Here is a 10,672-nt window from a genome sequence, read left to right as displayed (position 1 = left end):
TCAGGAGTGGGGAGGGTCGGGCGAGGCTCCCCGGGGCCAGACCCGAGGGCGAGGGCGGGAGCAGCCGCAGGCCAGGCAGCGCAGGCCCAGGCCGAGGAGGCGAGGCCAGCGGAAGAGCAGGCGGTGGGCCGCGCGCACCCACAGGCGGCCCGAGGGGTCTGCGGCCCGGAGCGCCGTCAGCGCGCCGTAGCGGGCGTTGGTCTGCAGGCGCAGGGGCGGCCTGGCCGAGCCGATGACCTTGACAATGGCCTGTGTGGTGGAGTCCTGAGCTCCGGAACCCAGGGACGGGGCTTCTGTAGGGTGGGGTCCCCTACATGCTAAAGGGCGTCTTGGGGCCGCGCCCCCCTCACCTGGGCCACATCCTGTGGGCTCTGCCCTACGGAGCAGAAGAGCTCCCTGGAGGCCGGGAGGTAGACATCCCTGAAGTAGTGCAGGGTGTCAGGGTCAGGGCCTGGGAGCTCCACCGCGGACACCTGCTCCAGGAGCTTTCCTTCGAAGTCCGTGGCCACCGGGCCGGGTTCCACCAGGGAGATGCTGGGAACAAGGACGGGGAGGGGGCCCGGTGCTCCAGCACACTCACGGCTCCATTTCGCTCATTACTGTCCCTCTTCCCTTTTCACCCTCATGTCTCCCGTCATTGTTTCATCCCTCCCTGTGCGCCCATCTCCTCGCTGCCCCCATTTCCTCACCTGCCCCATCACCCCTCCACTCCCCCACCCTGCCCAAGGGCTCGCCTCGCCTCACAAGATGTTGAACTGGAGCAGCTGGATGGCCAGGCTCTCGAAGAATCCTTCCAGGGCAAACTTGGAGGCTGCATAGACGTCGTTGAACACGACACCTGAGAGGGTTGGAGGAAGGCGGGCCCTTTGGGGCCTGGGTGATGGGCTTTGTGGGTCCTGGGGGAGAGGGTCTTTGGGAGACAGAACAAAGAGGGTTTGAGGATCGGAATGAGGAGCCATCTGGTACCAGGTGATGGGCATGTGGCGCCAGGATGAGGTTGTCCTGGGGTGCCAGCTGCCACTTTTTCCCAGCAGTGCTCCATCTGCCCTTGGCCCAGGAAATGCTCTTACTTCCCTCCTTCCTCTAAACCCTGAGGGCTACTTGGGTCTGGATCCCCAGGGCCCCTGAGGGCGAGTCCTGTTCAGCCGGGTCCTTATCAGTCCTGCTGAGCAGTGAATGCGGTTGGGTGAGGGGCCAAAGGAATGGGCCAAGTAAATGCAGCTTCTCCGCTGCAGGGTGGTGAAAAGGGAGGATTCCTTAGGGGACAGCTGGGGAGGGGGCATATCTGAAGAAATGTCCAAGGGAGAAAGGGAGGCTAGAGGGTTCGAGGAAGAGAAACCCAGGAGCATGGAGGTGGCGAGTAGGTGGCCTCCACTGCAGGCCCATGGCAGACGTCACTGGTCAGTCACTGTTCTCTTTTCTGAGGAACTTCAGAATCCCAAACCTAGACGCCCTGGGGCCTGGTGGGAGGGTTTGTCAAGGAGGAATCTCAGGAAAAGGGGTTCTGATGCTTTTTTTGGATTTTGGGGGGTGGTTGGGAGAGATTTTTGGAGGTGTTCAGAAGTGGGGCGCAGATGGCCATTGGCAGCACCTGTACTGCGGCTGCCGAGTCCCTCACCAGTCACTCTCCTCCAGAGCTTTTCCTTCTGAGCTTCAGAGCCCTTCCCAGCGCGGGCTCCTGTGGAATATGAACTAAAACCTGTTTGCCATCCTTCCAGCTAAGGAGAGTCAGACACGGGGGGTTCCCAGGGGTGGCACCCCAGAGCTTACCCTGCAGCCCCATGACACTGCTGACCACCACGATGTGGCCCTGTCGCCTTCTCTTCATGCCAGGAAGCACAGCTTTGACCAGGCGGACAGCTCCGAAAAAGTTGGTATCAAAGACTTTCTGCATGGTAGCCAGGCTGAGCCCCTCCAGGGGCCCCACCAGGCCCACTCCAGCATTACTCACTGGGGGGGAGGTGCTGAAGGTTACTTTAAAGTCCCCCCACCATTCTGGTGTCACTCCTTCAGGGACACTCTCCGAATCAGCCCACCCACCCACTCCAAATCCAGGGTATCCTGGGTGGACAAACGTGGAGCCTTGATAATATTTACATATAATTCAACATTTGCTATAGGGGACCCTGAACCCTGGGTGGGAGGAAGCACTTCTGGGAACAACCTCCCCTTTAATGTTTGAGTGATTCAACTCTGACCCCAAATTGCATCCAGCCATACCCACCCTCCTTGGGTATGTTAAGGAGTCATGAGCTCCTCTTCACCATGCTCCCTTCCCCAAATGACTCATCAAGCCACATAGGATTTTCTCCATGTGTGAGAAGTTTTCTTCAATAAAATCCCTCTGTGCAAAGATTTCAGTTTATTTCTTGTAGCCCTACTAAGACTTTGGTTCTTGGCCAACTGGTCTACCCCTTCTGTTCAGGGCAAGAGGATGCTGGTGCCCAGACACTGCAGGGCCTCGCTGTGGTGAGAGTGTGTGCTTAGGCCAGGGAGGGGGCGAGTGACCCCAGGGACTTCTCAGTCTCACCCAGCACGTCCACTTCTCCTCCCTGGATGCAGCTGAGACATTGGGCCACTGACTCATCACTGCACACATCCAGCTGGGCCACAGTGAGGGTCTGACCCAGAGCCTCCCCGGCAGCTGCCTCCAGTGTCCCCTTCTTTCCCATATCTCTCATGGTGGCCACCACTGGGGACAGAGAGCAGTTGAGCAGGTACTGACTCCTTTCGCCTACGTATGGACTTGCATATTTCTATGATCTTGCATGAGCAGTCACAGAGGAATGAAACCCACAGGTTTGCACACCTACATTCACCACAAATCCACAAATTCACACTTGTATACATATCTTTACATGCTTATCCATCCATCCATTCATTCATCCATTCATCCATCCAACATATTTATTGAGCATCTACTACATACCATGTCCTATTCTAGGTACTGAGGCTATTGCATAAAATAAGATAAAGTTAGTGCCTTCATGGAGTTCACAGCCTAGTAGGCCAGACAATAAAGTGAACATAAAACATATCTCCTTGAGAAAATAAATGCATATACACCTAGGGTCAACATATGTGCTATGTGCACATGCAAGTATGATAGACGCATTTACATCATCAACATAAGTTCTGACTTATTGAACACCTACTATGTGCCAGACACTGTGCTAAACACTGTTAGAAGAACCATCTTGATTCCTCCTTACAAGAACCGTATGATTAGATCACTGACTTATTTTCCAAAGATGGCCACAATGCTTTTCATCTAGAACCTTGCTGCTTCCCCATCAAGACATAAATCTCTTGTCCCCCTCTTTGAATCTTGTGACTAGCTGTGAACCAGGGTTTTCCTCATTTCTAAGATGGGGTAAATGATAGCGGCCACCTCAGAGGGGTGATGTGGGGATTAAATAGCTAACCAGATGCAAAACATTTAGCCTGGCACATTGTAAGCGCTCAATAAACACCATCCTTTAGCAGTGTATACACCCTGCCTGCCGCAGGGACACACGCAGCTCAGTGGCTGTCCCGCATACTGGCACTCAGGCGGTCACACTCAAAGCTGTGCATGTGTCTAAGACAGAGGACAGAGAGCCGGCTGGGAGAGCAGCTCTGCCAACTGGGACAATGCCCTCCCCCCTGCAGCCTCCTCTTAGGTAAGAGCCCTTTGCCTGCTTGGACTCCAGTCTGCTCTCGGCCAGAGGTCTCCATGGGTGGGCTGCAGACGGGCAACTGACTTCAGAACTGCAGGAGGCCAAGTCCCTAAGCCAAGTCCTCTAGGACCCCTTGAGCCCTCCAGGTCAGATTCACTTAAGAGGCTTATCTTGGAGCAGTAATCTGGGGAAGGGTGGGGGAAGGGAGTCCTAAGTGAAACCTCCCTGCCCAGCCCTTCTAAAACTGTCACCCCCCCCCATTCCCCTTGCTTCATTTTGTTTCTTAGCACGTCTATAAAAATTTTAAATCTGCATATTGCCTTCCCTCCCTCCCCTCCCCCACTACACCACTATTGGAGCAGAGATTTCGGTCTGTTTTGTTCACAGCTGTTTTTCCAGCACCTAGAATAGTGCCTGGCATCCAGGAGATGCTCAAGAAATATTCACTGGATGAGGGGTTGATTCATAAGGAGAGGTAGTCAGGGGGCTTCCACTTGTCCTGGGTCCTCCCCAAGCCCACAAATGCAGCTGGGAGGGAAGGGCTGGTGGAAATAGTGCCAAGGGGGCTGAGGGTCCTGGAAGCCGTGCCCACCCTGCCCTGGGCCCCTTACCCTGGTAGCGCTGCCTGGAGTCATGAGCCAGCTGCACTGCGAGCTCCAGGCCAATTCCAGACGAGCAGCCTGAGATCAGCACAGTCCGGGGACGGTCAGCCATGTTGACCCCCCCTGGACGCATGGACTCTGCTGGCCAGCACCTGCTCCCTGCCACCCATCTCCCTAAACATCTTTGAAACAGGCCCCCTGCAGGGCAAAGGGCCCCCTAGAGCCCCTGATTCTGAACTGATCGAGGGCAGGCAGCTGGGGGGAGTTCCTTAACCCCAATACACCCTCTTTTCTTTATCTGTAAATATTTCTTCTCACTGCTACACTTACAATGTGGAGCTTTTTATTAGGCTTGTAAATTATTCAGGGCTGGGGGCAGTTTCAGGGAGCCTGGGGAGTTACAGGGGTACTCTCTTGCTGTCTCTCTTCTGGGCAAAGAATCTCCGATTGGAGGGAGAGAGGGAGAGAAGGTGACAGAGTGTGGTCTCAGAAGGGTCCTTTCAGATGTGCACAGAAATGTCAGAAGACAGGGTGAGATAGAGCAGAAACTTCCCAGCAAGGCAGGGCAGGGCAGGGCAGGGCAGGGCAGGGCAGAAATTTTATGAGAACCTTAGCCTCAGATGTCCCTGGGGAGGGAGGAGGAGCAGCCTAGGGAGATTCCCTCTGCTCCCCCCACCCTGGGAGCCCCCACCTCCCTCTCAGGCCAGATGGGTCCCCACCCCCTCCTCTCCAGGGACACAGAGACTCTTTGTCTGAGGAGCCAGGGGCTGGGAGGGAGGCACTGCTGGCTTCTCTCTCTGGGTGGTGGGGGGGGAGTTCAGGGCCCAGGATACGCCCCTTGGGCTCCTCCCTGTGGAAGCTGCCTCAGGTCACACACGTCTGCTCTTGTCCAATTGCACAGACAGCTTCACCTGGTCCCCTGGGGCCTCTTCACACTGGGGGGTCCCAGCAGGGTGAGGGGGGCTCTGCCTCACCCCAGAAATGGCAGGGGACTGCTCCTCCCTGTGGCAGTGCTCCACATTTTATGGGGGTATGTGTGAGGATTTGAGGTTGGGGCCAGGGCGTCCATTTGGGACCTGAGTGGGGGAGAGGAGGGCTAGGCATGGAGGTGGGACCCTTTATTTGAAGATTAAGGGTTTGGGGGAAATCAAGGCCGGTGCTTGGGAATCTGGGGTAAGGTTGGGGGTGGGGCCCGGAATCCAATTCTGGAATTTGGGAGGATAGATGAAGGTTTACGGCAAGTCTGGGAACTTCATTTGGGAATCTGGGGCGAGGTCTGAGGTGGGGCGCGGACCCTTTATTTGGGGACCTGAAGGGAAGGTGCTGGGGTGAGGCAGTCCCTCTTCTGTGGGGCTAAAGGGTTGGGGCAAGGCAGGTGGCAAGAGTCTGGTGTGAGCCTGAGATCCCTTTAGGGGCCCTGGGTGACAAGGAATTTGGTATAAAGCTATACCCCCTGCTGCCAGGAGGCTGAAGTTTGAATGAGGCGAAGATCTCCTTTGAGGGGGCCTGTTAGGAGGAAAGAGTTTGGGGTAAACCTGGGACCCCAAATTCTAAGGCTGAGTGGGAGTGACCCTGCTCCTCCAGAGTGGGGTGGGGCCAGAAGGGCCCAGCGCGGGCCAGGGCTCCGCCCCCAGCTGGCCAATCAGCGCTCGGCACAAACTTCCCGAACTTCCCCCTCGGCTGCCGGCCGCCCCCCCCGCGGTCCCGCCCGGCCGCGCGCCGCCGAGCAGGGCGAGGCCAGGGCGGGGTCTGGGGCAGTCTCCTGCCGACCCCGAGCGGAGCTGCCGCCTCGGGTGCGTGGCCGAGCCCGTGAAGCCGCCACTCCCGGCAGCCGCCCCGGCTGGTCCCGCATCTTGCGTGCGGGCCCCGCGGGGATGGGGAGTCGCCGGGGCCTAGGCCAGCCGCGGGCCGGCCTCTGCCTGCTCCTGGCCTCGCTGCAGCTTCTGCCCCGGACACAGGCCGGTGAGCCCGGAGGGAGGGCATGGGACCCAGGGCGCAGGATCCGGAGAGGCGCCCAAAGACCGGGTGGAGTCGGGAAGGGGGAGGCGTGCGCGTTGCGCGTGGCTACAGTGTGCGAGTGTCGGGCTCTGCGCGGCTGTGGGTGTGACAGCTGGGCGAGTGCGAGGAGATGTGTGACCCTGTTTCTCTGGTGGGTGCATGGGAATGAATGCAATTTATAAGTGTGTGCATGCGTGAGTGTAGCAATGTGCGTCTGGCCATTTGGAGTAAAATTGTGTGTATGCTTGAGAGTGAGAGCTGACGATGACTGTATGGGGATGGGTGACGGGCTGAGCCCCCAGCGAGTGTGTGATTGTCAGCTGTGGACGTGCAAATGTGTCTGTGTGTGTATGTGTGTGTGTGGGGGGGGGCGGATTTTGAGAATAATTGTATGCATTACGCTTTATGATTGTGTGTCTCTGGGTGACCTCATGCGGGGTGCAGTGGTGATTTTGGGGCATAAATAATAGCCCAGAGGGACGTAAGTGGATGATTCTAAGGGTGATGGTGAGTGGGGCGTATGGGAGGGGGCTAATCGTAGGTTCAGACTTCCTTTTGCGTCTCCCCAAATGGGTTCACCCTACTCTCCCTCTTCTTCAGCCCCCAATTGGCGCGCCCACCTCCTCTCCCCAACCCCTTTCCCCTCCCCCACCCCAGCTCCCCAGAGCCTGGATCAGCACCATGGACAGGGCCCGGGGAGGGCCGGGTGAGGGGCGAGGCCGGGCGGGGCGGGGGGCGGGGCGGGGCGGAGCGCTAGCGGGGGCGGGAGTGGAAGTTGCTCCCCCCCGTTGAGCGAGCCTGGGGTGTTTTTCCCAAGGAGTTTCTCAGGAGCCCCCCCAAGGGTCTCGGGGGCCGCCGGAGGGGTGAGTCAGCGCTGACGCACGCCCAGCTGCGCTCGCCTGGCTGGGTGCCGCGCCCGCCCCGCAGGGTTCCTGGTGCGAAGCACCCGGGGGTTGGGAAGATGATAGTCCCTCAAGTGAATGTCTAGAGAGCTTCCCTGGTCTGAGAGATCCCAGGCCAGGCCCTCTTGGAAATCCTTCCTAAGGTAAACTCAGTCCCCCAATACACACACACACACACACACACACGCACACACGCACACACACGGACGCACACACGCACGTGGGCCACTGTCTGAAGTTCAGGGAGGTGCCTGCTCCCGTGGATAAGCCCAGATTGGCCTATGCCCCATTCCCATGCTCACACATCCACACAGTTGTTCAACCTCGGCAATTTTTCAGAATGCAAGCCCCTGGGACATCAGGAATGTTAAACACCGGTGCCCAGGCCCAGGCAGCCCCATCAGTCACCCGCCACATGGCCACAGCTTTTGTCACCCTCCTACACTTTCAAACTCTCACATATGCTTCCACTGGCATCCATACAACACAGTCAGCATTCACAGCCAGTCACCCACACGGCTTGGCCACACTCTCAGGTATTACCACATTCCCCCAACTTGAGTCTAAATGCAATCACAGACTCGCCTGCCGGACCTCACTGCAGGGACACAGAGCCACAAGTCAAAGAACTGAACCGAACCTTTCCATCAATGGCCAAATACCCACACACATTAACACACCACAGATCGCTCTCTTAGCCACTCCCTGGTCCATTGAACATCACACACATGTACAATCTCATGCACGTGCACAGAGGCACATATACCCATTTGCACAGGCACTCACACCTATGCTCCCCTACACTTCTGAGGGTGTCCCAGCTGTGTCCCAACCTGCTCCCTGCTTGCCCCACTCCACATCCTAGATCCCACCCAGTGTCTCCCTGGGGCCCTGACCACCACAGTGGAGAGTCTGTGGGGGAAGGGTGGGCTGGGTCTTTGACAGACCCCCACCCCCTGGCTTGCAGGCAAGACTCAATGCCTCTTGTGTGTCTCCTTGTCACGAAGCCAGCCATGAAAAGAAAGGGAAGTCAGTTTCTGAAAGGTCATTTAAGAAGGGACACAAGATTGAAGCAAGAGGCATTTGGGTTAGATGCTGGGAAGGAGTTTTTTTAAAAATTTAATTAAAAAAAAAATGTTCTTTTAAATTGACTTGAGAGAGAGAGGAAAGGAGAGAGAGGGAGAAACATAGATGAGAGAGAAACATTGATCGGCTGCCTCCTGCATGCCCCCCCCCGGGGACTGAGCCTGAAACCCGGGCATGTGCCCTGACCAGGAATCAAACCGTGACCTCCAGGTTCATGGGTTTACGCTCAACCAGTGAGCCACACTGGCTGGGCTAGGGAGGACTTTTAAAACATGAATGAGTGACTGGTAGAGAGGAGGCTTTTCCCCACTGCACAGAGACTGGAGTCAGGTTGAGGGGAGAGCCTGGGAGAGCCACACTGAGATAACAGATCTCAGGCCTCCCCTGGGCCCCAGCCTGGAGAGGGGTCAGCTGGGATGGTCAGCGCACGAGGGAGTGACCCTTGTGGTTAGCAGAGCCTGGGAGCCCAGATCTTAGTCCCAACGGTCTGTAACCCAAATACCTCTTAATGACAGCCCAGCCGCGGAACAGGCAATGAGAGCTGGGGCTGGTGATGGCAGCAGGATTGAGGGGGAAGGGGGAGAGAGGGGGAGAGAGAGGCTGCTTCAGAGCTGGACATGGAGAGACCTGGAAAGACCGAGACAGAAAGTGGGGCAAAGAGAGGGTGGGGTGGGGGGAGAGAGAGAGAGAGCGAGAGCGAGAGCGAGAGCGAGAGCGCGCGCGCGAGAGAGAGAGAGAGAGAGAGAGAGAGAGAGAGAGAGAGAGAGAGAGAGAGAGAGAGCGCGAGCAGACAGGTTGGGGGCAGGAGGGAGCTGAGGCTGAAACGGGCTCTATGGAGTAGGGAGAATGACAAGTCTGACCCAGGAGGAGTTAGAATGGGGTCCCTCATCCAAGCCCCTCTCTCCCGCTGGTCTGGCCCCCTATCCTGGCCCCCAATGGTGAGGTCAGCAGAGCCGCCCCCAGGGTGAGGTCATGGGCAGATTCAGTAGAATCTGGCTCCTGCCAAGAGGCTGGGTCAGGGGGTCAGTGGGGCGTCTGCTGGGGGTGGGGAGGAGAGATCAGGCAGGGGCTTTGGGCCAGGGGTAGCTCCCGCCTACCCCTGCCCAAGCCATGTGGTTCCACTTACTGCTGTTCAGTCTGGGCTGCATGGGGCAGGACTGGTGGGACTGCTTGGATTAGGCTCTGGTTGGGCCAGACCAGTCCTTTTCTTTGCTGAGATGAGAGGGAGCAGGTCAGAGGGAGGAGGTCAGGGCGGTATCAGAGCTAGGTAGTCCTAATGAAGACAAAGAGGGAGATAAAATGGGGAGGCCACAGGTCAGATGAAGGAGACTGGGACAGGCAGAGGGAGGAGGTCAGAGGGCGGAGGTCAGAGGGCATGGCTAGAGAAAGAGTGGTCAGAAGGAGGAGGCCTGAGTGCAGTAGTCACAGGGAGGAGGCCATGGGCGATGGTGGTCAAGGAGGAGATCAGAAGGAAGTGGTCAGGAGAGGTGGTGGCCAGAGGAAGTTCACTGGAAGTGGTGGTCAAAAGAAGAGGTCAGAGGGCGGAGGTAGGGAAAGAAGACACAAGGAGCCCCTCCTCTCCAAGTGGGTTTCCCCTGGCAAGGGGGCTTCAGGCCTGGGAAGCAGCCTGGGAGCTGGTGCGGGGGAGGGCAGAGAAGGGGACAGTCTGGCTCTGGGGCTCAGGCCAGGAAGCTTTGATTCATCCCAGAACTAGGTCAGTGTTTTTTCTCTCACCAAAACCAAGGGAAAAAACACAACAAAACAGGAGTCAACAGGCTACTGAAGCCGGAACAGCTGTGGGGGAGAAGGGGGTGAGGGTCCCACACCTGATTCCTCTCCCTAACCCATAAACACAGTTGGGGAGGGCTGAGTCCCCAAACCTGAGCCACTCACACGGAGTCCTGGGCTTGTTTTAACTGCCCTGCACTCTGCTTCTTTCTGCAGCAGACCCCGTGGACGTGCTGAAGGTGCTAGGTGTCCGGGGGGGCCAGGCTGGGGTCCCAGAGGGGCCTGGCCTCTGCCCCCAGAGGGCCCCAAAGGGCGACCAGGCATTCAGGGTGGGCAAGGCCAGCATCCTAGGCATCCCCACCTGGGAACTCTTTCCAGGTAAGTCAGTGTGGGAGGGGCTGGGGATCATCCTGGGAACACGGGTCACTGCCAGGTCATCCGAGCCGCCCCTTTCCCTCTGCCCCCCATCAGATGGACACTTTCCTGAAAACTTCTCTGTGCTGATCACTTTTCGGGGCCAGCCAGCCAACCAGTCTGTCCTTCTATCCTTTTATGATGAGAGTGGTGCCCGGCAGCTGGGCCTGGCCCTGGGGCCGGCTCTGGGCCTCCTCGGTGGCCCCTTTAGACCCCTCCCTCAGCAGCTCAACCTCATGGATGGCAGGTGAGTATAAGGAGAGTGAGGATCCAAAGAGTGGTG

The 10,672-nt window shown here is 57.7% G+C and overlaps 2 protein-coding genes across 4 annotated transcripts in view; one reads left to right on the top strand and one right to left on the bottom strand.

Moving 5' to 3' along the window:
• Window positions 1-4,373, bottom strand: RDH8 (retinol dehydrogenase 8; the record flags this gene model as incomplete). Its single annotated transcript, XM_081135461.1, has 6 exons — window positions 1-249; window positions 351-534; window positions 745-838; window positions 1,771-1,950; window positions 2,531-2,692; window positions 4,271-4,373. The coding sequence occupies 6 exons, from the start codon at window positions 4,371-4,373 to the stop codon at window positions 1-3; spliced, it is 972 nt and encodes a 323-aa protein (XP_080991587.1).
• A 1,686-nt stretch (window positions 4,374-6,059) lies between these two features.
• Window positions 6,060-10,672, top strand: part of COL5A3 (collagen type V alpha 3 chain) — a 35,771-nt gene continuing 31,158 nt past the window's right edge. For 2 of the 3 annotated variants that reach the window (XM_081135749.1, XM_081135747.1), the window contains exons 1-3: window positions 6,060-6,223; window positions 10,192-10,353; window positions 10,447-10,636. In XM_081135749.1, coding sequence (XP_080991875.1) covers window positions 6,136-6,223; window positions 10,192-10,353; window positions 10,447-10,636 — 440 coding nt within the window. In that variant the 5' untranslated portion in view covers window positions 6,060-6,135. The remainder of the gene's footprint in view (window positions 6,224-10,191; window positions 10,354-10,446; window positions 10,637-10,672) is intronic. The other variant, XM_081135748.1, reaches the window with a different exon arrangement.

Source organism: Miniopterus schreibersii (genome assembly GCF_964146895.1).
Source record: "Miniopterus schreibersii genome assembly, chromosome: 4".
Classification (NCBI taxonomy): Eukaryota; Metazoa; Chordata; class Mammalia; order Chiroptera; family Miniopteridae; genus Miniopterus; species Miniopterus schreibersii.
This window is presented reverse-complemented; position numbering and strand designations above follow the sequence as displayed.